Source organism: Ogataea haglerorum, assembly GCF_019207285.1.
Source record: "Ogataea haglerorum isolate 81-453-3 chromosome Unknown 81-453-3_NODE_3_length_672639_cov_96.912891, whole genome shotgun sequence".
NCBI lineage: Eukaryota > Fungi > Ascomycota > Pichiomycetes > Pichiales > Pichiaceae > Ogataea > Ogataea haglerorum.
The window spans coordinates 506822-530440 of NW_025065153.1; the positions used below are offsets into that span (position 1 = coordinate 506822).

The following is a 23619-nucleotide window of genomic DNA, read 5'->3' on the forward strand; positions in this document are numbered from 1 at the left end:
TTCCATTATCTAATTAAACGTGCGATCACTCATTCACCGACAATTTTTCAGTTCCCGCGGCCAGCTCGTCCTCGTCGTCCTCCACTGGCAGCACGTTGAACGACGACTGTTTCGGACCGTCTGTCTTGGCCTTTTGCTTGGTCTCGGGCTCCTTAGGCTCCCGCGGCTTGTGCTCCTTGTTCAGCGCAGAGCCACGCAGGTTCTCCCAGTCCACGTCAGGCTCCGGCTTCTTTGGCTTGCTGCGCAGAACGCCCTCGCTCCTCTTGCGAGCGGCTTCGGCCACACTGTCTCTGGCGGCACTCCAATCCGGCTCCGGCCCACGCTCTCTTCTCGGCGCCCGCTCCGCACGTTCCACACGCACGGGCTCGCGGCTTCTGACGGCGCTCCAGTCCGGCTCTGGCCCACGGGCCCGTGGCTCTCTGCGAGGTCCCAGCCGCTCGCGCCGAGGCTCGGGAACAGCAGCGCCCTCTCTGACCGCGGTCCAGTCTGGCTCCGGTGCCGGCTCTCTTCGAGACGGCAGCCGTTCTCTCCTGCCCTCCCGCGCCACAGGCATGTTTCTGACGGCCCCCCAGTCCGGCTCCGGCGCCCGCTCGCGCATTCTGTCGCCTCTGAAGTCTGCGCCGCGCTGCTCGCGCTGCTCGCTGCGTGGGCCGTCCCGCAGCGTGCTCCAGTCGATGTCTCCACGTGACTGGCGGCCACCACGGCCCCCAAACGGCTCCTTCGTGGGAGCAGCCACGCTGACGTACGCAACACGGCCGCCCAGGTTCTGTCCCGATAGTTTCAATGCCTCTTCCAAAGTTTTCCTGTTCTTGAACGTAATGAATGCAAACCCTCTGAGCGCCCCCGTGTGCTGGTCCTTTGGAGCGTAGAAATCGACAATCTCGTCAAACGGATCCTCGATGCGCAAGTTGTCTGCGAAAAACGCCTGGATCTCGTCCTCCTGCGCCTCTCTCGGCAGGTTGCTCACTCTCGCGGTGTATGGCGCGCGGTCTGGGATCGGATACTCGGCCCTCTCGTAGTCCCTCTCGTTTCCTCCGCCCCTGTTTCCCGACGGCTTCCCGCTGACGGGCACCTCCAGCGTGTTCATGTCGAACTCCTCGTCCGCCCACGAGCCGCCAAAGCTCTCGTCCGCCAGGAACGAGCCCAGGTCCATCTTAACTTTGTTCTTAGGAGGCATGCTATATTGATTGTTTGTTGGAAAGTATAAAAAATTTTCATGATTTTTTCCACTGCAGACGTCTATCGGCGCGTCGCTCGTCTTTTTCGCTAGGAAGCAGCCTCGCCTACACCTGCTGCCAGCGGGACGCCACGCCGTTCTGGCCGTGTGGTTCTGGCCGTGCCTGTGCTGGTGGTACTGTGAGGCGTGCGTGTGCCGGTAGGGCAATTATGAGCGGGGAATACGCCGCTCTGCTCTTCAACTGGGAAGTCGACATCAGTTCCAGTGGAGCAACGCATTAGAACAGAGATAGACGGCATTTAGAGCCGCGCTTATGTCGCCCAGAGACTCCTCCCGAGCCTGGCTCTCTTCGGTCGCCCGAGCGCTACTGTGCACAGCCAGGTCTGATTTTCTGCCACCACTGCTACCATCGGCAACGTGCGGCTGTAGCGGAACGACCCGTGCAAGGCAGCGAGAGAAACGGCGTTTGGAGACGCTGGAAATTACCTGTCTGCTTTCCTCTTTGGCCGCTACTTGACCATACCGTCTTCTCGCCGACACCTGCGACATCGTTAAGGTGGGCTGTTTTTTGGCGACGATCGTCGCAACTTGCAGAAGTTCAACATGGTCGGCTGAGTGCGGGCGCTCAGTACACTCGTCGCGGCAAGGCTGCTGTCTTTTGGGTGGTGGAGCAGAGACGCATTTGGACACGGTCAAGAAAGTAACCGTTTTTACGAGAAAGAAGACGGCCGGGTCTAATTCCCGCAGCTACGCTCGGGCGTCGAATCGGCGGACATGATTAGCGTTTCGTGGACTATGGACTTGTCTGTGGGGGAGGGACGTGGGCGTGGCGAGGAAGGCGGACTCGAAGAGCTGTCCGGTTTGCGTGGGCTGGAGCACTTTGCGGCACCGCGGAAAGGCGCACTGAGCCGTCCTCCTCAGCTCATGATCAGCCGCGTCGGTCAGGACTATTTCGGTCAATCCACTGGAGCCGGCGTGCTGACTGAACGGGCTCGGAGATGAACGAGGCAGCGAATATCTGGCAAAATACGTCTTGCGGACGCGAACGGTGCATTTCGGCGAGACGAAGAAACTAGCTAAAATGCACCTGGACATGGCGTTTTTTCTGGTCGGGCTCGCTCGGCGTCGTGGGCGTGCCCTTTCTCTTGCGCTCCTTTTTAGCCGAGGAGTCGAGACTGTCAATGGCCAGCTTGCTGGAGTCGAAACCGGGAACGCCGTTGATTGAGCTCTTCTCAAACGAAAACAGCGCCTTCAACTGCTCCAACGGGTACTGTTTGAGCTGGACGTCGCCGAGGTCCGGATTGTCCGGCCGGAATACGATCGGCGACAGCGTCCGCTCGGTAGGGATGGCGTGCTTGCCCGGCAGGTCGGCGACGTGGTTCTTGTACGACTTGCGCAGCTTCACGCCCTTGGAGCCGTCGGGGTTGACCCTGGCGAGCGACTGCGCGATGGGATGAAGGCCATACAGCCGAATGACGTCTGTGTCGAACGAGGGGCGCACGGGCTCGTACTTGGCGTCCTGGTCGATAAAATAATGCATGGCGACGATCGACGAGCGCTCGCGGAAATGAGGTCTGTTACTCTGACCGGTGCCCTTTTTCCCACGTGACCCCGTCTAGGGCTAGAAAATTTTTCAAAGTAAAATAAAATACTCTCTACGATAATCTTTTCTCCAACCATGGCTGCATCGCTCCCACACCCAAAGATCGTCAAGAAGCACACCAAGAAGTTCAAGAGACACCACTCGGACAGATACCACAGAGTGGCCGAGAACTGGAGAAAACAGAAGGGTATCGACTCCTGTGTCAGAAGAAGGTTCAGAGGCACCATCAGAGAGCCAAAGATCGGTTACGGATCCAACAAGAAGACCAGACACATGATGCCTTCCGGCCACAAGGCTTTTTTGGTGAAGAACGTCAAGGACCTGGAGTGTCTGATCATGCACACCAAGACCTACGCTGCTGAAATTGCCCACAACGTGTCTGCTAAGAACAGAGTCGAGATCCTGGCCCGTGCCAAGGCCATCGGCGTGAAGGTGACCAATCCTAAGGGCCGTCTGAGTCTTGAGGCATAGGTAGAGTAATACATGAGAAGAGATTTAGTAGAACTGGCACGGCCGTTATTTTAAAAACTCGTATTGTTTTTAATTATTAGATATTTTCCCATGTCACACGGGGACCCCTTTACGTCCGGCGCGGCCAGTTACCGCGCCAGCAACGACCTTGTCGACCTTGTCGACCTGGACAGCGTGGACGACCCGTTCAGCGACCCTGCGCCACAGCCCGCCAGCTCTGCCGCCGCGTTTGCCAGCGTGGCGAACGACTACGACGCGGCCGGGCCCTTGCACGACAACCCGTTCGACTCGGACGTTCTGAGCGACTACGAGAGCGACAGCTTCGGCCCGCCAAACTCCAGCGGCGGCCTGCGCTCTGTGGTCGGCCAGATACGAAACAAAATGGGCAGGACCGCGTACGAGAACGTCGACGACTCACACGAGCCGTCGCGCAGCACGCCGGCACCGGAAACACCCGCCGACACGGCCAACATGTTCGACATCCGCAGGTACTTCCGCAGGCGCACCAACGCCGACGACACGAGCCCGCGGACGATCTACATCAACGACCCGCAGACTAACGCGCGATTCGGTTACTACGACAACCACATCAGCACCACCAAGTACAACTTTGTCACGTTTGTGCCCAAGTTCCTGTTCGAGCAGTTCTCCAAGTACGCGAACCTGTTTTTCCTGTTCACGTCGGTGATCCAGCAGGTCCCGTCGGTGTCTCCGACCAACAGGTACACCACGATCGGCACGCTGATGGTGGTGCTGCTAGTTTCCGCCGTGAAGGAGATCACCGAGGATATAAAGCGGACGGCGTCTGACAACGAGCTGAACCGGTCCAAAATAGAGGTTCTGGACATCAAAAGCGGCCAGTACGTGATGAAAAAGTGGATCAACGTCCGAGTCGGAGACATCGTCAAGGTGAACAGCGAGGAGCCGTTTCCGGCGGACCTGATCTTGCTGAGCTCGTCCGAGCCGGAAGGGCTGTGCTACATCGAGACGGCGAACCTGGACGGCGAAACGAACCTCAAAATCAAGCAGTCTCGCGAGGAGACCGCAGGGCTGATGTCGCCGCAGCAGCTGGTCCAATGCCAGGGCAAGATCCTCAGCGAGCGGCCCAACAGCAGTCTGTACACGTACGAGGGTACGCTGTACCTGAACGGACGCGAGATCCCGCTGAGTCCGGACCAGCTGCTTCTGCGCGGCGCCAGTCTGCGGAACACGGTCTGGATCCAGGGCATTGTGGTTTTCACGGGCCACGAGACAAAGCTGATGCGCAACGCGACGGCGGCGCCGATCAAAAAGACCGACGTCGAGCGGATCATCAATTTGCAGGTGATTGCGCTGTTTGGCATTCTGCTCGTGCTGTCGGTGGTTTCGTCGCTCGGCGACATTCTCAACATCGCCTTCATGAAGAACCATCTGGGCTACCTCTATCTCGAAGGGACGAGCAAGGTGAAGCTGTTTTTCGCCGACATTCTGACCTACTGGGTGCTCTTCTCGAATCTCGTGCCGATCTCGCTGTTTGTCACGGTCGAAATCATCAAGTACTACCAGGCGTACCTCATAGCCTCAGACCTGGACATGTACTACGAGCCGACGGACTCGCCGACCGTGGTGCGGACGTCGTCGCTCGTCGAGGAGCTCGGCCAAATCGAGTACATTTTCAGCGACAAGACAGGCACGTTGACCAGAAACATCATGGAGTTCAAGACGTGCTCCATCGGCGGCCGCTGCTACATTGGCGAGATCCCGGAGGACGGCCAGGCGAGCGTCCAGGGCGGCATCGAAGTCGGCTACCACACGTTCGAGCAGCTGCAGATCGACCGCAAGCAGCACAGAAACAAAAAGGTCATCGACGAGTTCCTCACTCTGCTGGCTGCGTGCCACACGGTGATTCCAGAAATCAAAGGCGATAGCATCAAGTACCAAGCCGCGTCGCCCGACGAGGGAGCCTTGGTCGAAGGCGCGGCGATGCTGGGCTACAAGTTCACCGTGCGCAAGCCGTCGAGCATCAGCATCGAGGTCGACGGCCAGGAGCTCACGTACGAGCTGCTCAACATCTGCGAGTTCAACTCTTCGAGAAAGAGAATGAGCGCCATCTTCAGGTGTCCGGACGGCAATATCAGACTCTATGTGAAGGGCGCCGACACGGTGATTTTTGCGCGGCTGGCGGAAAACAACGAGTTTGTCGAGGCTACGACAAAGCACCTGGAGGAATTCGCCGTGGAAGGTCTGCGGACGCTTTGTATCGCCACGCGGGTGGTCCCGGAACAGGAGTACCAGGAATGGAGCCAGATCTACAACAAGGCGTCGACGAGCCTGGAGAACCGGTCGGAGAAGCTGGACAGGGCTGCGGAGTTGATAGAAAAGGACTTGTTTCTGCTGGGTGCTACCGCTATCGAGGACAAGCTCCAGGACGGCGTTCCCGAGACGATCCAGGTTCTCCAGGAGGCCGGCATCAAGGTGTGGGTGTTGACGGGCGACCGTCAGGAGACGGCGATCAACATTGGCATGAGCTGCAAATTGCTGAGCGAGGACATGAACCTGCTGATTGTGAACGAGGAGAGCAAACGGGACACGAGGCAGAATCTGCTGGACAAAGTGGAGATCCTGCGCAGCAACCAGCTGTCGCAGGACGACATCAACACGCTGGCGCTCGTGATCGACGGCAAGTCGCTGGGCTATGCTCTGGAGGCCGATCTCGAGGACCTGCTCCTCGAGGTTGCTGTTCTGTGCAAGGCGGTGATCTGCTGCCGCGTGTCGCCGTTGCAAAAGGCGCTCGTGGTGCGGCTCGTGAAGCGCAAGAAGCGTGCGCTGCTTTTGGCGGTCGGCGACGGCGCCAACGACGTGTCGATGATCCAGGCCGCGCACGTCGGCGTCGGCATTAGCGGCATGGAAGGCATGCAGGCCGCGCGCAGCGCAGACTTCGCGATCGGCCAGTTCAAGTACCTCAAGAAGCTGCTGCTCGTGCACGGCTCGTGGTCGTACCAGCGGCTGTCGCTGGCAATCCTGTACTCGTTCTACAAGAACATCGTGTTCTACATGACCCAGTTCTGGTACGTCTTCAGCAACGGGTTCAGCGGCCAGTCGATGGTGGAGTCGTGGACGCTGACGCTGTACAACGTGGTGTTCCTTGTGCTTCCGCCGCTCGTGATCGGCATCTTCGACCAGTACATCACGGCCAACATGCTGAACCAGTACCCGCAACTGTACAAAATCGGCCAGGCGGGCCATTTCTTCAACGTGGAAATTTTCTGGTCGTGGGCCGTCAACGGCTTCTACCACAGTGCCATCATCTACATCGCGCTCATCAACATTTTCAAATACGGCAACCAGCTCGCCGACGGCACCACCGTGGACCACTGGGGGTTCGGCATTGCCATCTACTCCGCCTGTCTGGTGACTGCGCTTGGCAAGGCCGCTCTGATCTCGTCTCAGTGGACCAAGTTCACGCTGGTGGCCATTCCGGGCTCGCTCGCGCTCCTGTTTGTGGTCCTGCCCGTCTACGCCAGCGTCGCGCCCCACGTCGGCGTCTCCAAGGAGTACTGGGGCGTTGTCCCGAAAATATTCGGCTCGCTCGTTTATTGGATGACTATCCTAATTGTGCCCGTGCTGTGTCTGCTCCGGGACCTGCTGTGGAAGTACTACAAGCGCACGTGGAACCCGGAGTTCTATCACAAGGTGCAGAAAATCCAGAAGTACCAGATCCAGGACCACAAGCCGCGGTTCTCCTCGTTCCAGAAGACCATCCGCAAGGTCAGACAGGTGCACCGCATGCGCAAGCAGCGCGGGTTTGCGTTTTCGCAGGACGAGGGCCAGGAGAACATCATCCGCAAATACGACACCACGAAACGCCGTGGCACGTACGGCGAGCTCGACTAGACAGCCAGGCTGCGCTGCTTGCGCAGCTCCTGTGCCTCCTTCAGCTGTGCGCTCTGTTTTGCCTTGGCGGTGACCCTGTCGAGCGACTTGATGGCCGCAACCAGCGCTGCCGTGTCGAGCGGCTGATGGCGGCCCGTGCTAGGCACCTGGACCGTGTCGGCGTCCACGGCGTATCCGAGCCGTTGCAGAAGCGGAGCCACGTCTTCCCGCTGGTCTATCTTCCTCACGGTGGCCAGGTCGACCGTGCTGTACGGCTCGAGGCTCAATTGCAAGATACGCGTGCGCATCTGCGTCTCAAGGTCGCCGAACACCTGTGGCACCAGCTCGGGCGTCTCCTTAGCCAGCTTATCCACCGTCTGGGAAAAACTTGTCGGCTGGCAGGTCTGGTAGCTCTGGATCAGCTGGCAGCACGCGGGGCTCACAAAGCCGCCGTATTTCAGCAGGTTGGCGTCCTTCTTGAGCCCGACTAGCACCAGGTTGATCGTGTACTTTGCGACGAGGCTCTGGATGGCCGGCTGCGTCCTGCACACCGGCAGCTTGAACAGGATCAGGAACTGTCTGTGTGCTTCCGGGTACCGGCCCGTGTTCATGAGCGATATGGCAAGCGCATGGTACGCGTCGAACACGTCGTCTCTGCGAAGTTTGAGAGGGTCGATCGCCGTGTGTCGTGCAAATAGCGGCTCGAGACTTGCAATTTCGCGGTAGCTCTGGCGGGAGTACAGGTGCTCGAGTGTAATATGATGTAAATAATGAAATGTTGCATTCAAAGACGCCGTGTCTCCCACGCGGCGCACAAGCTCCACGAGAAGGGTGCCGGGGTCTTGTGCCGTTTTGGTATATCCTTCAAGCAAAGAGTAGAAGGCTGTCAGAACGGGCCTGTTGCCAAAGACGAGCTGCAGATCCAATTCGCCCAGCAGCTGGGCGATCGCCGCGACAACCTGCCTCCGCCACGGCCTCCACGCCTCGTCCTGCTCAGACAGCACGCCGTTGTCCAGCATTGCGGCCAGCAGCGCAGTCTTCTGCAACCCTGACCGGGCTGTGTGTATGCGCTCTAGCACGGCGGCTGGCTCGTTCTCGACCACGTACTCCTGTGCCAGCCCGTACGTGCGTCGCCACAGCTCGTCCACGCTGACAGCAGGGTCATTTTCGTGTGGCAGCGAGTCAAGGGTGCCTGTGTACATGAGATGGAAAATGATTTTAATTTATTTCGTTTATTTTTATGTAATCATGCTGTAATTATTTTTATTTATCTTACGTTTTTAATTTAAATTGTTCCATGCTGCTTCTGGACGGGGCGCTAGGAACTGAACTCGAGAAACGCGGCGTCGACGTCTCAGGCGGCCTGTGGTCCGGCCGCGCCGTGCTAGACTCGCCAGACACCATCAGGGAGATCCATCTTGACTACATGCGGAGCGGCGCCAACATCGTGTTGACGGCAACATACCAGCTCTGCGACGCCAACATCGAGCAAAACCACCAGGACCCACACACGATGTACACGCGGGCGGTGGGCCTCTGTGCGCAGGCACGCCGCGAATATGGGAACGGCGCCGGCGTGAAGATCGCCGGCTCTATAGGGCCGTACGGAGCGTATCTAGCTGACGGGTCAGAGTACACGGGGAACTACGGCTCGGTGACCGACGCGCAGCTGCGCGCGTTCCACGAAGGCCGGTTCCGTTTTCTCGCCCAATGCCCCGACGTGGACGTTCTGGCGTTTGAAACCATCCCGTCGTTCCAGGAAATCAGGGTTCTGGCAGAGCTGGCCGGCACGCAGGAAAAGCTGTGGTACCTAAGTCTCAGCGTGCGCGAGACGGCCCTCGTCGATGGCACGCCGCTCGCGCAGGTCGTCAGCTGGCTCGACAGCCACTACGATCGCAACCTCGCTGCCGTTGGCGTCAACTGCTGCGGTGTAAGGGTGGCTCTGCCAGTGGTGGAAGAGCTCGACCGTCGGCTCTCGGACTCGCAGAACCTGCGAAACGCGCGGATCGTGCTGTACCCGAACTCCGGCGAGGTGTACGACGGCACAACGAAGACGTGGTCGGGCGAGCAGGGCCACTTTGTCGACGCCGTGAGACAGTGTCTGCAGTACAAGCGCGTGGGCATTGTGGGCGGGTGCTGTCGCACGGGGCCGGCCGACATCCGCCAGCTGCGGACGCTCATTGACGAGTCGCGCTCTCGCTAAATGCATTTGTGTCTAATGAGCTTACCTTTGACGTCTTTTATTTTTTATACACCTAGAGCTCGTCTTTCAGGCCGCCGGTCTGCGGCAGCTCGGCAGGGTAGATTTTGCAGTCGAAGTCCCAGTTGAGCATCTTGGCGGCCTCGCAGGCCGACTGGGTCCACGCGGAGCCGTAGATGATCGGTGATCTCTTCACGAACATATGGGCGGCGCCGGCAAAGACAGCCAGGAACAGCACGATGGCCACGGATTTTCTCTGTTTTAGAACGGCCGAGTAGATCACCTCAAACGACTGGCCTAACGTCAGAATGCCAAAGTATAGAGCAGGCAGATAGTGGTGCAAGAACAGCTGTCTGTCCATCAGGAACGAAGGGTAGTAGTGAATGAACCAGCCAAGAAGAAATTGCAATGTGTTGAGAGAGTAGTTGAAGAGAACAGAGCTTTCCGGAAGCGGGTAGCCCAGCTGCCATCTCAGCACGTGGTAGACGACGAAGAAGCCGAACGGGACAAACAAAAACGACGACAGCCACCACACAATAGGGTTTCCAAGCAAGTACACCTGTCTGTCGCCCTGCTTCCAGTACGAGATGCCGCGCTGTAAAAACGGCCACGACTCCGGTCTCGACTCGAACGCGTGGGGCGCCTTGAGTCCGCGGTTGATCTTCCACATTCTGCTGTGCAGCTCTGCCATCTTCTGCAGGAAAGACAGCTCCTTGTAGGAAACCTTCTCGGCGGTCGCTGGGTCCAGGAACTGGTTCTCGTTCTGCTCAATGTACCAGAACGAGAGCGGCTTGATGCCCTGGCCAGCGCACGTGACCTCCTGCTGCTCGAAGCCCCATTTTGGCAGCTTCGTCTCGTGCGAGAACAGGTAGCAGCCGGTCATGGCATGTCTGAGTCTGAAAATGGTGTCGATAGCCTTGACGGTCTCCTGGGCCTTTCCCGGAACAGACTTGTCTTTCACGATCTCGACGACAAAGTCGTCGTTCGGGTCGCCTTCAAAGCCCTCGTATCCGTAGCAGGAGGCCTCGTTCTGCCAGTCGACCTCAGAGACAGACGGACGGATATCGTGCGAGTGCAGTCTTCTGTGTGTCAGAACGTGCTTCAGTCTGATCTTGGTTCCGTCGGTGAGCGGCTCGAAAACGGTCGGCTCCTCGGTGGCATTGTACAGCTCGACAAGCCACTTGTTGTTGTCGTCCAGGTGTGGATACAGCGTGATCTGTTGCTGGCCAGAGCCGCCCTCGTACAGATGGGCGTGTGAGTGCAGGTACCCGCCGTTGGTGTTCACGTGTCTCAGGGTGACGACAGAGCCGATGCCGACGTCTGCGAGGGTGGTTTTAGGAACGGTGGTGTCTTTGAACGAGGTTCTGAACGCAGACGACAGGAACGCCGCGCCGTCGCCCTCGTAGGGCAGCAACGAGAGATGGATCGCAAACGATGCAAGGTAGATGACGGCTGGGAGGCCAAGCAGGACCACCAACTTGACGGCGGTCTGAGAAGCGATGGCTTTGGCCGAGAGTCTAAGGTCTCCGACGGTGAACCAGAGCCTGATGGCACAGCAAACGCCCACCCACGCAACGGTAAAGAATCCGACCCATTTGGAGGACGAGGCGAGGCCCAGACCGACGCCGGTCAGCACCAAAGATTTCCACCAGTTGGCGGTGAACGGGGTCTCGATATTGAGCTTGGAGCAGGCGTAGGCGGCGGTGGCAATGAAGAAGAGCAGCGGCGAGTCGAGCAAAACAAACCGCGAGATGGTGGCATTGGCGCTCTCGAGCACCAGCAACGACGACGTCAGGAAGGCCACGAGCGGTTTGCAGCCGGTCGTTCTGAGAGTCAAGTACATGAGGACCACGGTGCCGACGCCCATGAAGGCGCTCAGCTGCCTCATGAGCACGTACGGCACGTCGTCGGGGAACTTGTCGCCGATTTCGGCAAATTCGAACTTGCCATTAAATCCTCCAAGGGCACCCACGGCCGCAAATAACAGCTTGGCCAGAGGAGGATGGACGTCCATGAAAAAGCGGCCCAGGATGTATTTTCTCGCAAATCCGCCAAAATGCACCTCGTCAAACACCACCGAGTCGGGGAAGTCGAGGCTGCGCAGCCGGATCACGGCACTGAACAGGGCCAACAGCACGACGAGCCCCGTCTCCTTGCCCGAGGAAACACGGCGATTCGCCATTGTCTGCGGTCCCAGCGTCGTCGATAGGTATCTGCGGACAGGTCCGGGCTGCAAAGGAAGTTCTGTAGTGGAATCCGCCGGAGACGGAGCCAACTTGACGGGTTTCTTTGCCATGATGAAAACAAGACACGAAAAAAATAGCGACGAGCTTAAAAATATTCCATTTTTTCTGATTTTTTTATTGACATCTAGTATGCGTATTGGCGAGCTACGTTTTTCTTCTCTTTCCGACCCCCTTCAACACGTCCACCTTCTTGCCTCTCTTCCTGCCACGGCCCTTCCTCACCTTGTTGAAAGGCACAAACCCAAGCTTCTTCTCCTCTGGCCTGGCCCCCTCTGGTAGCAGGTACGTCGGCACTCTTTTCAGATGCGCGTCCGCACGCACGCTGGCCAGGTCTTTGTCGTGGCGCAGAGTGGCCAGGTCCTGCGGGTTCTCCTCAAAATGGCGCTTCAGCTTCTCGGACGCCATCAGCTCCTGCTTGATTTCCCGGAGTCGGGCGTCTCGCACCGCAGCACGGGTCACAGACCGGAACGAGTCCTCCATCCGGTACCGGAACGCCTCCACCTGCTTCATATTAAATTGGTACGGCTTGAGCTCGTACCCCAGCTTGCTCTGCGACCGCTCGATTCTGGCCAGCACCTTCTCGTCCTTCTTTGCACTGGCCAGACTCGAGGCCTTGTGTTTTCCCCATTCCTTGGCTGCCACCACAAACGATAGGGCCATGCCGCTTTTGCCGCCTCTGGCAGTCCGTCCAACACGATGCACATACGTCTTGGACGAGACAGGGAGGTCGAAGTTCAGCACACACGCCACATTCTTGAAATCGACACCACGCGAGACTCCAAAGTCGTTCGACTGGCCCTCCTGGTTGGACTCGTCCGTGGCAATTAATAGATTGTAGACGTTTTTGTTGAACTCCTCCACAATGTGCAGGCGCGAGTTGACTGGAAGTTCAGAGTTGAGAAGACACGATTTGATGCCAAAGTTCTGCAGAAAAAGCTTGAGCTTGTATCCCCGGTCCAGCTCGTTCACAAACAGCAGGATTTTTCCTTTGATTAGGCCCAGCTTCAGAATCACGTAGATCAGCAGGAACTTGTCGAGCTCGCTGGTTTTGATGTAGTACTGTACAAGCTTCTTCTTGTCGCTGTCGACGTCCTCAAGCTTCAGCACAGCCGGTTTGTTGCAGAACTTTGATTTCAGCTCCGTCACCTCCTCGTTCAGCGTGGCGCTCATAAGAAAAGTCTGTGTGTTGGTCTTTGTGCTTAAATATTCCCCCAGTTTGTCCAAATCGTCCTTGTACCCATAGCTGACCATCAGATCAACCTCGTCTATCACCAAAAACCGCAGATTCGTCAGCTGTATGCTCTTATTTTTCTCCAAAACTGATACTAGTCTCGCAGGAGTGCTCACATATATTTCTCTGCCCTCGTTGAGCAGCTGTAGCTGCACCTGGTCACTCACGTTGTCATTCAGATTCAGCACACGAGCAGATCTGCCGCAGAACACGGTCAATTGGCCCAGGAATTCGGCCACCTGCTTGCTCAATTCTTTCGTCGGGACCAAAACAAGCGCCTTCACACCCTCTGAGTCGCTTCCTGATGCCAAAATAGACTGCACAATCGGGATGCAATATGCTGCCGTTTTCCCGGAGCCTGTAGATGCCCTGGCTATGATATCCTTGCGTTCTTCCAGAGACAGTTTAATCGTCTGTGTTTGGATCAGCGTCGGGTGCTCAAACCCAAGCTTGTTTATGGCCTGAATTAGACGCGCGTCTAAGTCAAAGGACTCAAAACTGACGCCCTCATCGACGTAGTCTTGCGCAACAGAGACAGACATGTACAAGATCGATTATTAGAAAATATTTCAAAAAAATTAGTTCTTAATAAAAAAAATTTGTTGATTACTTAATCTTTCGCAGAATCTTCCTTCAGGGTGACAATTCTGTTGAAAATTATCTTGTCACCTGCATCTTTGTCAAGACAGAAGTAGCCGACTCTGAGAGCCTGGAACCTGACTGTCTCCTTGCCTGGCTCTTCCCTGATACTAAATTCAGGGTTGGTGAAAGGCATGTTCAACGGAGATTTGGCCTCTATCTCGTGGAAGCTTGGCTCGATAATAGCATCCTTCAGAATCTCCTCCGAGTTTGGATTGATGTCGGCCAAATAGCCGTCAGGGTGGGCAGACGGATTCTCAGAGTTGAACAACCTGTTGTGAATTCTGACCTCATCGATTCTAACAGGAGACTTGTGCTTCTTGGACTCCGGCACCCAATGAATGTACGTCTTTGGTTTCTTGTGCTGGGCAGGATCGTTCAGGTACTCGGCGTGAATCAATGTGGGAGCACCGGACTCATCCCTCTCTACGTTCTTGACGCAAATATTAAACGGAACCCTCATCAGACCAACAGGCTGGTCCGGAGCCAGTCTGAAGTAATCCTTGGTGACGGTGTCTCTGTAATCCGACTTGTCGATGTAGACAATCTTGGTGAATGGCACTTTTCTGGATCCGAACTCAGGTGAGCCAGGTTTGTATGGAATTTCCACCAGCTCCTCGTAGTCGTCGTCCAAGTTGTCTATAACCACCTTCAGCGGATGTTCGATCATCATTAGTCTTGGAGTTGTGTGGTCCAGATAGTTTCTCACGGCACTCTCGAATCTCGTTGCCTGGATATTTGTGGTTGCTGTGGTGACACCCAAGGTGTTAATGAAACTCAAAATGGCCCCCGGAGGAACACCTCTTCTTCTGAGGGACTCCAAAGTGTACAGTCTAGGATCGTCCCATCCGCGCACGTAGCCTTCGTTCACAAGCTTGGCAATCTTTCTTTTGGACATGATGGTTCCTGTCAAGTTCAAACGGCCGTATTCTCTTTGGGCAGGTCTGTAGACATGTAGCACGTCGCAGAGCCATTCGTAACTTTCTCTGCTCAAGTAGAACTCGGTTGTACACAACGAGTGACTGATATTTTCGAACGAATCGACCAAACAGTGAGTGAAGTCGTAGGTCGGATAGATTTTCCACTTGTCTCCTGTTCTCTCGTGCCTGGCATTCAACACTCTGTAGGCAATTAAATCCCACATCTGTGGAGACGGAGAGTAAATGTCCTGCTTCATTCTCAGAATAGCCTTTCCTGGCTCGTAATAGCCGTCTCTCATTTTTCTAAACTCGGCTAAGGATTCCTCAATTGGCCTGTCTCTCCATGGAGATGGGAACCTTTCTCCACCAGGAGTACCATCTGGCCTCACACCTCTCTGAGCTTTGATCTCTTCTGGTGTCGAGTGATCCACATAGGCATATCCTGTTGTGATCAGTTTCTCGGCGAGCTCGTAAAGTCGGTCGAAATAGTCTGACGAATAGGTGATCTTCCAAGGCTCATATCCAAGCCATTTGACACAGCGCAAAATGGAATCGAAGTAAACCTGCTCCTCGGCCTCAGGGTTGGTATCGTCATAACGCAGATAGCAAACTCCCCCGTGGTATTTGGCGTAGCCAAAGTTCACCATAATGGCTTTTGAGTGTCCAATGTGCAGAAAGCCGTTTGGTTCTGGAGGAAACCTGGTGAACACCTTACCCTTGGTCACCTTCAGGTGTTCCTCCATGAGTTCCGGCCATTTCTGCGGGTTCTCACCAGGCTTGTGGAGATCTCCCAAGAATCCCTCCGTGAACATGTTTCTTTCGTGCTCCGTCTTAGTGTCTGTCTTGGCCCCCTTGGCTGGCTCCTTCTTCTTCTTCTCCTTCTTCACCACATCTCTCTCATCTTTAGGACCAAGATATTCCAGTGCTAGCCGGTCGACAGTAGGCTTGAACAGAGCAGGCGAAGCCCATTTGAGCTCAGGAAGGCCTCTCACACTGCCAAGGACATTAGGAACCATTTTATATCTTTTTTCCAGAAATTCGGTCTTGATAGACTCAATATACTTCCTGATCGCGTTTTCAACGTCCTCCTCAGTGACCTTAACACCAACACCAGAGCTCTTTTCCATCTCTTTTGTGTCAAAATTGTCGCCAGCAGCTTTGAGATATTTGTATGCCTCCGTGACCTGCAAAGTCGAAACTAAGCGGCCATCAACAATGGCATCCACAACGTCCTTCTCATGCTGAAGATCCTCGCCTTTCAACAATGTAGCCAGATGATGAAGAAGAGTACTTTTCGTCTTGTCCCAGGAAACATTATCGCCCGCAAGCTGGATCAAATGAGCCAATGAAGAAGAGACTTTCTGATTCTTCAAGATCTCCCGCGCTTTGGATTCTTGGAACCCAATTTGCGAAAAGAGACTGACTAGTTTGTCTGCCATTAAATATTTGAAGACAAAAGAAGGACTCTCTAAGTATATTATTTAAAATTGAGAGGCCGGGTAAAATATAAAGGAGCTATAATGATGTAAATGTCGAATACCTTTGATTATTGACCTATGTACTGCGCATTGTTATATCTTACAACTCAGTAGCAAAGATGAGCAAACAGCCAATAGTTCCCCAAACACGTGATAATTGGCTAGTATAGCGAGCGACAAGCCATAAAACAAGGGATCTGAATCAACTTAAGCAAAACGAGTCTGCGTAGTCCGGAACTTGGTCATGTCCTTTGATTTGATGCGAAGAAGAGCCAAAGAAACAATAGTTTTCGATGATCTTATGGTAAACAGGATCGAAAGAAGCTGCCAAGCCCTTAGGTGCAGTGTATGCAGAGGAAGGCGAGTAGTTCGACTTCAGTGTAGAAGGAGGTAACGAAGCGGATGTTGGCGTGATGGAATTTAGTGTTGGAATGGAAGATTCAGAGTTGATCTTGCGTAATAAATAATGCTTGGAGTTTCTTGGCTCAAAGTTGCGCTGGTTCTGACTGGCGAAAGGCAACGAGAACGACTCGTTGAAATTCATGTTTGTTTTCAATCTGAACTTGATATCGTCCAAGTCGGTATCGAAAGACTTGCGCCGTTGAGTACCTCTCTTGGTGTTCTTCTTTAGTGTAACAGTATAGTTCTTCATGTCATTATTGTCCCAGTATTCCGCCTGGTTGACCTGGTACTTAATACAGAATTTGAGGTTCATTTGTGACTTGTAGTTTCCCAGGTTGCGAAGCTTGATGATAAATGAGAATTTATCGTACGAGACGCCGTCCTCCATGTAGCGGAAAATATGGTTGGAGGAGATGTAGTTGGCGTTATCGATCTCAATGAAGCTGTTCCAATCATCAAAGGTTAGCTTGACAAGGATTCTTTTTTCGTATCCCAAATTGCGAACATAAACAAACCCTATCAAGGAGTCCTTTGTGGAGTTTAGTTTTAAGCTCTCCAAAATGATCGGCTTATCGGAGTTGAACTTGCTGAAGTTCACGACATTCGAAGTATGCGGAACATCGTTGTGCAGAATTTCCCAGTACTCGCTGAAGTAATCCGTGGTGTTGTCAAGGTCTTCCTCATCGGAAGAGAAATCCCACGAAGGGTGCAAAGACGGAGATAACGCCGGAGAGCCCACAGGAGACGTGTCCGCAAACACCGCCGTCGGCTTCTCAAGCTTATCAAAAAATTTAATGTCCTCCAGTCGGTTGGCAAACCTCACGGATTTGGCGTTGGGCATCGAGCTTGACCTTTTGAGCGATGGCAGCTTGAGCGAGGACTTCACCAGCTCTCCGGACTTTTTCCGCAGTAAACTAGGCTTCAGTTCTGTTATGGTTGAGATGGAAGAGCTTGAGGCGTCTTCATGCTGAAATACAACTGTCTGATTATCGTCATTGTCCAACTCGCCTTCGTGACCCGCAGAAGACGGTATTATGTCTGTGACAGAACTTGTGCTAGATAGCGTGGAAAGAGGGGTAGAGATGGAAAGCGTCTCTTCCGGTGAGGTGCTTATGCTGGAACTTCTGGAGACACTCGACGACCGGTGGGACTCAGCGAGCTTGTCATTCAGGTAAGCAAGGTTATTAGTGGTTAGAGGGGCTGTGTCAAAGGATCTAGGGCCCAAATATGGCATATGAGAAACACAAGTGTCGGCGGATTATAACCTTGATAGCGACAGGTTCTTTGGATGAGGTGAAGGGGGAAAAGGGAGTATTTAAATTAGTGGCAACCGGCTGCAGCGTACGATTAATTGGCAAATGTAGCGTTATAAAAATGAATAAGATCATTAAGGTGCATGTCAGCTGCAGGCAAAGCAGACAATCTCCTCTTTTGTTTCTTTTTAGTCTCTCATATCCGGACTCTCTATTATATTTTCCCCAACAGACAGCAATAGTGGCGAACATTTTTGAATTGGGGAGAAGACCCATCACTATAAGAGCTCTTTGTGGTCTGTAAATTTCGGATCCCGATTAATTTAAAAGGGGTGCAGACGCACATGTCAGAAACGGGGGCTTCGGTGGTTGTGACACTTCGCAAGCCATACCCGATCTGATACAAGAAAAAATTTCAGGTTGCTCTGCAGCGAACACGCTAAGGAGCGACGATCGAAAGGGAGCAGGGGCGTTTTTGGCATACGAGCTCGAATTAACAAACAAAGGCTGCGGAGTGTCATTCTGCTGTTTGCAAATTAATAAGTGCACACTCTCCTTTGTACCCCGGCCGTGGGGGCATTATTGGCTCGCCATGATCAGCTGGTGGTTTGATCCCGATGTGAAAGGGAGCGCAGAGGTATTTTCGGTACGATTTTTTTTTTTTTTTGCTGTGCCGAACTGTGGAAAGATCGGATGTGAAACCGCCCCACTTGTCCCTCATTTTGATAGATTTTTGCGCCCGAAACACGCAGCCAGGCGGGTTCCGACGATCACACACTATGCGCCGAGGGTGGTTTAGGACACACAGCACGGCGTGTGATGAGACAAATGAACGTGGGGTGCATGCCTAGCTCCGCACCAAAGGTTCTGGGCGTCCAACAAAATCCTCTCCCTCTGCAGTTGGTGCAAGTGTTGCCGATATTGCGACTCCGATCGGGATTTTTGTTTGGGCAGCCGAACGAGCCCGACACAGCCATGCACAGCCTCAAGATTGATAGCGGAGATAGGAGCTAAAACTAGCGGGAGCTGACGCCGGGTAACACCGAATCTAATTTTTTTAATCAGGGCACAGCCAAGGCTAAATTTTTAGCTCTCCTGCTACACCCTTGCACCACTCCCATATCGGGCAAAAATGGTGCTAGCCATCCTGCTACGACACTAAGATTCATTGTTGCGTTCTCCATTCGGAATAGCTCATTTCCCTACTCGCGCTAGCTCTGCCCAAGACGGCAAGCCCGCGCTAGCCACCCAAACTATAAATACGGCCGGTTGCAACCCTCGGACACAGTTCGCTCAAATTAAACTAACTGCAGTCACTCCTTATGCTGTTGAACACCCCTGCTTTGTACTTGTTGCTTGTGGCAACGATGGGACTCCCGGTATTCCTCAAGCGCGAGCCGGGGACTCTGGAAGCTACCATTACCACCACTATTGACGGAAAGGCTGTCACCATGCTGGAAAAGGTGTACACCAGCACGGACCAGCCTGCGCAGACCAGCGTGGTGATGACGACGCTGAAAACCTCGTACGAGGTCCCAATTTCAGCCGTCGAGACCGGTGATACCAGCACCGTTAGCTCCACCTCTTCCGCCGCCCCTGCTTCCAGCACTGCTTCCAGTGCGGACTCTGACGACGACGGTTCTGCAACCACAGCCGATCTTGTTCTGTCTGCCAACGTGGAGCAAACCGGCGGCTCGGGAGCGTCCAGCTCCACGACCCCGTCGAGTTCCAGCCCGACCAGCGTTGCCAGCTCAACGGTTTCCGTCTCGTCCAGCACCGGCACCCCGTCGGTTACGTCGATGCCGTCCGCCTCGTTCACCTCCTTTACGCCGTACGCCACGGAGACGGCTGACGGTACTTGCTACGTGTACTACGAGAACGAAGACGCGTACGACAGTTTCTCTCCGACAACTACGCAGACGGTGACTGTCACCGTTGCTACCGTGACATTAAGTACCACAGTGTAACGCGAAAAAAAATAAATAAATAATAAACATGTTTTCCGAACTAGAGCTCGAGTACGATAAGTTCAACGGCTCGGTTGCCGACCTCGCCGACCGCGCTGCCGACGAAACTATGGACTCGATGACTAGCGAAACAACCAACGAAACCGAGGTCTCCTCGGACAGTATCCTGGTTGTCCCGAAAAACAGAGACTCGACCGCCTACCCCTTGCGGATCTCGTCGCACTTCACCGCCAGCAAAAGAGTGCCAACGCCGGAGGAGCACCAGCTGGACGAGCTCGCCAAGGCCAAGGACCAGCTGGCCGTCAAGGTGTTCAAGATCGGCAAGGAAATCGCGTTTCTCGAGACCATCATGCCCAAAATGGAGAGAAGCGTCGAGCTCGACAAACTGGAGTACGCCAAGGGCAAGCTGGAGGAAAAGAGAGAGGACCTGCAAAGACAGCAGTACACCCTGAGCATCAAAATCAACAGACTGGAAAAAAGGATCTTTGGTGCAGACGGAAGCAAAGCAGACTACTGGGTCAGAGGAGTCAGCAGCTAGTCGAACGGTTTATGTACACTATGTAATATACGAGCAATATACGAGCATCAACATCACCCCTTCTTGGCAACACCCCGACCCCCCAGCACCACGCCGTCGCTGCTGTACAGGTCCATCTCCACATGCTGTCTCCTGCCGTTCTCGAAAACATTACACCCGTACACCTCGGCATACGGAGGAGTGTACAGATGCAAACTGATCGCCACCTCCTCCGTTCTGTTGGTGATTCTATGGAGCCCGATAGTGTCTTCTATGTGGGTCACGTCGTCCGCGCGGTGCGTGCTTGTTTTTATGGGCTCCAAAGACTCGCCGTCAAAAAGCTCCTCCGTGAGTTCGCCACTCAGAATCTTCATCACACAGTGTGCGCCTGCGTGGTCATGTATTGCCGACCCGCGGCCGGGATTCCACACAAGCAGCAGCAGGTTGCCGTTCGGACCGAAATTTTCCACGCCGTTGCGGGTATATGCAATGCTTTTGTCCTCAAAAGCATACTTGGCCCAGTCCTTCCGATCTGACTTGTAGCGGGCCATCAGCTGCATCAGGGCCTTGTGATCGACGTCCTTGGTCTCCAAGATGGTTCCTGTGTCCAGCTGTTGTCTGAATAGACGCCGCAACCGATTAAAGTCCAGCTCGCTGTCTACGGTCATGATAAGAAAAAAAAGATTTCATCGCTTTTTACTCAAAAAAGAATTGCTAACTCTGAGGATCGAACTCAGGACCTTCAGAACTTCAGTCTGACGCTCTCCCAACTGAGCTAAGTCAGCAATATACTAATCGGGTAGGGAGTAGCCATATACAGGGAATAGCCAATACGCCAAGCTGCTACAATGCTTGTCAACCGTTGCTCCATATGATCCATTGTTGTTTTGCAAACTGCCCGACACATTCCTCATTTGTCGATGGATGTTGTCTACCAAAGTTTCTTGACTTTCATTTTTAAGTTTTTGAGAAAAAAAAAAACTAAGCTATTTATTATTCCAACCTTCTGGTAAGTACCCTGATGATAATCTTTGTTGCTTGATTCGTGAGAGCACGATTTCTCAAAGACTACAACGGTATCTGAGTACTAACCACTAGAAATGTCATGAAGAGAGTGAGAAACTCGCAACGGTACAGAGACCCTCTTCCCGTAGGGGTGACTGCTCTCAGCCCATTGAGTTGGGCTCTTGCAGCAGTGGCCATGGCCTGGCAGTTCTGGACCTACAAGCCTGAGATCGACCAGAATTTCCGTGTTTTCGGGCCAGATATGATGTTTCTGTGGAACCATGGGTTTTTTGGAAAGGGCATTCTTTCTCGGAGCGAGCCGACCTGGCTGGAGAGAACTCGGCGCAGGATTCTAGGCCAGGGCAGCTCGTACACGGACGAGGAGATGGTCGCGCAACGCCGTAAAGCACGCTCCCAATTCAAACAAAAACGCAAGCAGCTCGACGAGCTGGAAAATTTTTATAAGCGGAAAAACGACAGGGCTGGCTTGGAGGAAGTGGAAAAAAAAAGGCACGAGCTGACTTTAGAGCAGCCCGAGAAGGTCCAGGTGGTCCGTCCAGAAGACAAGGAGCTAGTTGCAGGCTCCGACATCCAGCAGCTAGAGTACGTGCAGTTGATGCCTGAGGAGGTGTTGTTTCTGCAGCTGCTCGACTGTGTGCGCACAAAAACAGACTTTGTTTCTCTCTTTCGGTCGCTGGCGTCCAGAGAGTTTTGCTCGCGGTTCCTGGTGTACTACTACTACCGCACGCTGGGGTGGGTGGTGAAATCGGGACTAAAATTTTCGTGCGATTATATTTTGTACGAACGCGGTCCTGTGTTCCAGCATTCGCAGTATGCTGTGAAGATCGCCACTCCAAGCTCTTGGCTCGAGACGTGCTCGATGAGCCGCGTGGTGGGATCGGTGAAGAAGAAGCTGGTCCTGGTGTATGTGAGGCCTCCGCCAAACTTTGACCAGCGTGTCAAGGGTCTCACAGACAAGCGATCTGTTTTTGCGCTTCTCAACGATTTCTTGCTTGACGAGGTGTCCTTCAAGCGCTGGTCTGCTGGACGCGAGAGGGAGTGATGCATGTATTTACCAATTCATTGTCTCCAATGTTTCTGGACCCATTTGCAGTCTCTGACTTCTCCCTTGAAGTCCCGTAGCTCCTTCTTGTCCATCTTGGCTATGCACACGTAGTTTTTCTTGTCGAGTACGCACTTCTCCTGCGAGTCTGGGAACGGACACGGACAGTCAACAGGGCTTGCCACGCAGGCAAAAGTCTCGGGACACAGATACTGCGAGCAGTCTGTGTTCAGCTGCTTACTCTGGTAGTCAAACTGCTCTGGCGCACGCTGATGGCCAAAGAAGCTCTGGAAGAAATCACCCTTCACCAGCAAAAAGAAGAGGAAATAAACCAGCATCGTCATGACAAGTAGATAAATGTTTTATTTTATTATTTTTTTGCTTAATTTAACTTTATTTATGGATTCTATCACTGCAGAGGAGTATCTCAAAAACCAGCTCCAGCTAGAAAAAGAGGCCCGCGAGCTGATGCCGTACGATCCCAAAGTGTGCACCTACTCACTGGGGCCAATAAGACAGCAGATATATGCCTGTTTGACGTGCTCGCGGCAGAACGGCCATCCTGTAGGCGTATGCTACGCGTGCTCCATCCAATGCCACACGTCGCACGATCTGGTGGAGCTATTTGCGAAAAGGTCGTTCACTTGTGACTGCGGGACCAAACGGACAGAGAAGCACGGCGTCTGCTCTCTAAGAACCGCCATCGGCAAGAAGACCACCATCAACAAGGACCAGCTGTCTGTGGACATTCCGTCGAGCACCAACGTGTACAACCACAATTACGAGGGAACGTTCTGCGCTTGTCGCAAAAGATACGACCCTACAGACGACAGCAACATGTTCCAGTGCGCTTTTGGGGACGCGTGCGGAGAAGACTGGTTCCACGAGGAGTGCATCATGGGAATGCGTCCCGGGGACATCAATCGGCGACAGATCAAGGAGGACGGCGAGAACAAGCTGGAAGCGTTATCTGAGCCGGGATTGGATGCGCAGGAAGACCAAAAACACAGAGAATTGCCGGAGATTCTGCCCCTGCCGGGGTTCCCTGATCTGGACGACTTTGACACCATTATCTGCTGGAAGTGCGTCGAGAAATACAGAAAGGAGATGGACACTCTTGTGAAAGAGCTAGGATACGAGACGATCACCAGAAAGACGCAAGTTGACCCTGAACAGGCCAAAAGAGCCAAGACAGAGTCATCATTCACGATTTTTCTGAAAGACGACTTCAAGGAGCAATTGCAGAAAATAATCACAGAAAACAAACCCGAGACCAAGCCCCTGATTGCGCTTCTCAAGGTGCACACATACCTGTACCTCGAGGACTCGGTTTACAAGCCGCCAGAGGACGAGGACGACGACTCGTCGATATTTGAGCTGGGGCTGCGCAACCTCAGCAAGCTGCCCGTGGAGAGCGCGATTTCGAGCGTGCATGCGTACGAAAAGGTGAAGAGCAAGCTGACAGAGTTTCTGCGGCCGTTTGCGGAGCAGAACAAGGTCGTCACGGAGGAAGAAATACGGTCGTTTTTCAACGGCATGGAGTGAGGAAAATAAAATAAACATGGCTGTGCACCAGTAGATCATTATTTCTTATC

The 23619-nt window shown here is 54.0% G+C and overlaps 16 protein-coding genes across 16 annotated transcripts; 7 read left to right on the plus strand and 9 right to left on the minus strand.

Annotated features, from left to right (window-relative positions):
- Positions 1 to 25: 25 nt before the first annotated feature.
- KL911_001441 (uncharacterized protein) lies at positions 26 to 1177 on the minus strand (the record flags this gene model as incomplete). Its single annotated transcript, XM_043196400.1, has 1 exon — positions 26 to 1177. The coding sequence occupies one exon, from the start codon at positions 1175 to 1177 to the stop codon at positions 26 to 28; it is 1152 nt and encodes a 383-aa protein (XP_043056014.1).
- Positions 1178 to 1432: 255 nt separating this feature from the next.
- KL911_001442 (uncharacterized protein) lies at positions 1433 to 2717 on the minus strand (the record flags this gene model as incomplete). The annotated part of the gene is made up of 2 exons (XM_043196401.1): positions 1433 to 1924; positions 2265 to 2717. 2 exons carry the CDS (start codon positions 2715 to 2717, stop codon positions 1433 to 1435), a joined length of 945 nt encoding a protein of 314 aa, XP_043056015.1.
- A 138-nt stretch (positions 2718 to 2855) lies between these two features.
- Positions 2856 to 3251, plus strand: KL911_001443 (uncharacterized protein; the record flags this gene model as incomplete). The annotated part of the gene is made up of 1 exon (XM_043196402.1): positions 2856 to 3251. One exon carries the CDS (start codon positions 2856 to 2858, stop codon positions 3249 to 3251), a length of 396 nt encoding a protein of 131 aa, XP_043056016.1.
- Positions 3252 to 3341: 90 nt separating this feature from the next.
- Positions 3342 to 7124, plus strand: KL911_001444 (uncharacterized protein; the record flags this gene model as incomplete). Its single annotated transcript, XM_043196403.1, has 1 exon — positions 3342 to 7124. The coding sequence occupies one exon, from the start codon at positions 3342 to 3344 to the stop codon at positions 7122 to 7124; it is 3783 nt and encodes a 1260-aa protein (XP_043056017.1).
- Positions 7125 to 7469: 345 nt separating this feature from the next.
- On the minus strand, positions 7470 to 8305 carry KL911_001445 (uncharacterized protein; the record flags this gene model as incomplete). The annotated part of the gene is made up of 2 exons (XM_043196404.1): positions 7470 to 7902; positions 8076 to 8305. 2 exons carry the CDS (start codon positions 8303 to 8305, stop codon positions 7470 to 7472), a joined length of 663 nt encoding a protein of 220 aa, XP_043056018.1.
- Positions 8306 to 8400: 95 nt separating this feature from the next.
- KL911_001446 (uncharacterized protein) lies at positions 8401 to 9306 on the plus strand (the record flags this gene model as incomplete). Its single annotated transcript, XM_043196405.1, has 2 exons — positions 8401 to 8641; positions 8723 to 9306. 2 exons carry the CDS (start codon positions 8401 to 8403, stop codon positions 9304 to 9306), a joined length of 825 nt encoding a protein of 274 aa, XP_043056019.1.
- Positions 9307 to 9358: 52 nt separating this feature from the next.
- On the minus strand, positions 9359 to 11599 carry KL911_001447 (uncharacterized protein; the record flags this gene model as incomplete). The annotated part of the gene is made up of 1 exon (XM_043196406.1): positions 9359 to 11599. One exon carries the CDS (start codon positions 11597 to 11599, stop codon positions 9359 to 9361), a length of 2241 nt encoding a protein of 746 aa, XP_043056020.1.
- A 94-nt stretch (positions 11600 to 11693) lies between these two features.
- KL911_001448 (uncharacterized protein) lies at positions 11694 to 13322 on the minus strand (the record flags this gene model as incomplete). Its single annotated transcript, XM_043196407.1, has 1 exon — positions 11694 to 13322. One exon carries the CDS (start codon positions 13320 to 13322, stop codon positions 11694 to 11696), a length of 1629 nt encoding a protein of 542 aa, XP_043056021.1.
- A 68-nt stretch (positions 13323 to 13390) lies between these two features.
- On the minus strand, positions 13391 to 15778 carry KL911_001449 (uncharacterized protein; the record flags this gene model as incomplete). The annotated part of the gene is made up of 1 exon (XM_043196408.1): positions 13391 to 15778. The coding sequence occupies one exon, from the start codon at positions 15776 to 15778 to the stop codon at positions 13391 to 13393; it is 2388 nt and encodes a 795-aa protein (XP_043056022.1).
- A 241-nt stretch (positions 15779 to 16019) lies between these two features.
- KL911_001450 (uncharacterized protein) lies at positions 16020 to 17453 on the minus strand (the record flags this gene model as incomplete). The annotated part of the gene is made up of 1 exon (XM_043196410.1): positions 16020 to 17453. One exon carries the CDS (start codon positions 17451 to 17453, stop codon positions 16020 to 16022), a length of 1434 nt encoding a protein of 477 aa, XP_043056023.1.
- Positions 17454 to 18794: 1341 nt separating this feature from the next.
- Positions 18795 to 19439, plus strand: KL911_001451 (uncharacterized protein; the record flags this gene model as incomplete). The annotated part of the gene is made up of 1 exon (XM_043196411.1): positions 18795 to 19439. One exon carries the CDS (start codon positions 18795 to 18797, stop codon positions 19437 to 19439), a length of 645 nt encoding a protein of 214 aa, XP_043056024.1.
- Positions 19440 to 19467: 28 nt separating this feature from the next.
- Positions 19468 to 19977, plus strand: KL911_001452 (uncharacterized protein; the record flags this gene model as incomplete). The annotated part of the gene is made up of 1 exon (XM_043196412.1): positions 19468 to 19977. One exon carries the CDS (start codon positions 19468 to 19470, stop codon positions 19975 to 19977), a length of 510 nt encoding a protein of 169 aa, XP_043056025.1.
- Positions 19978 to 20030: 53 nt separating this feature from the next.
- On the minus strand, positions 20031 to 20624 carry KL911_001453 (uncharacterized protein; the record flags this gene model as incomplete). The annotated part of the gene is made up of 1 exon (XM_043196413.1): positions 20031 to 20624. One exon carries the CDS (start codon positions 20622 to 20624, stop codon positions 20031 to 20033), a length of 594 nt encoding a protein of 197 aa, XP_043056026.1.
- Positions 20625 to 21061: 437 nt separating this feature from the next.
- Positions 21062 to 22024, plus strand: KL911_001454 (uncharacterized protein; the record flags this gene model as incomplete). Its single annotated transcript, XM_043196414.1, has 1 exon — positions 21062 to 22024. One exon carries the CDS (start codon positions 21062 to 21064, stop codon positions 22022 to 22024), a length of 963 nt encoding a protein of 320 aa, XP_043056027.1.
- Positions 22025 to 22041: 17 nt separating this feature from the next.
- Positions 22042 to 22368, minus strand: KL911_001455 (uncharacterized protein; the record flags this gene model as incomplete). Its single annotated transcript, XM_043196415.1, has 1 exon — positions 22042 to 22368. One exon carries the CDS (start codon positions 22366 to 22368, stop codon positions 22042 to 22044), a length of 327 nt encoding a protein of 108 aa, XP_043056028.1.
- A 55-nt stretch (positions 22369 to 22423) lies between these two features.
- On the plus strand, positions 22424 to 23569 carry KL911_001456 (uncharacterized protein; the record flags this gene model as incomplete). Its single annotated transcript, XM_043196416.1, has 1 exon — positions 22424 to 23569. The coding sequence occupies one exon, from the start codon at positions 22424 to 22426 to the stop codon at positions 23567 to 23569; it is 1146 nt and encodes a 381-aa protein (XP_043056029.1).
- Positions 23570 to 23619: the final 50 nt, after the last annotated feature.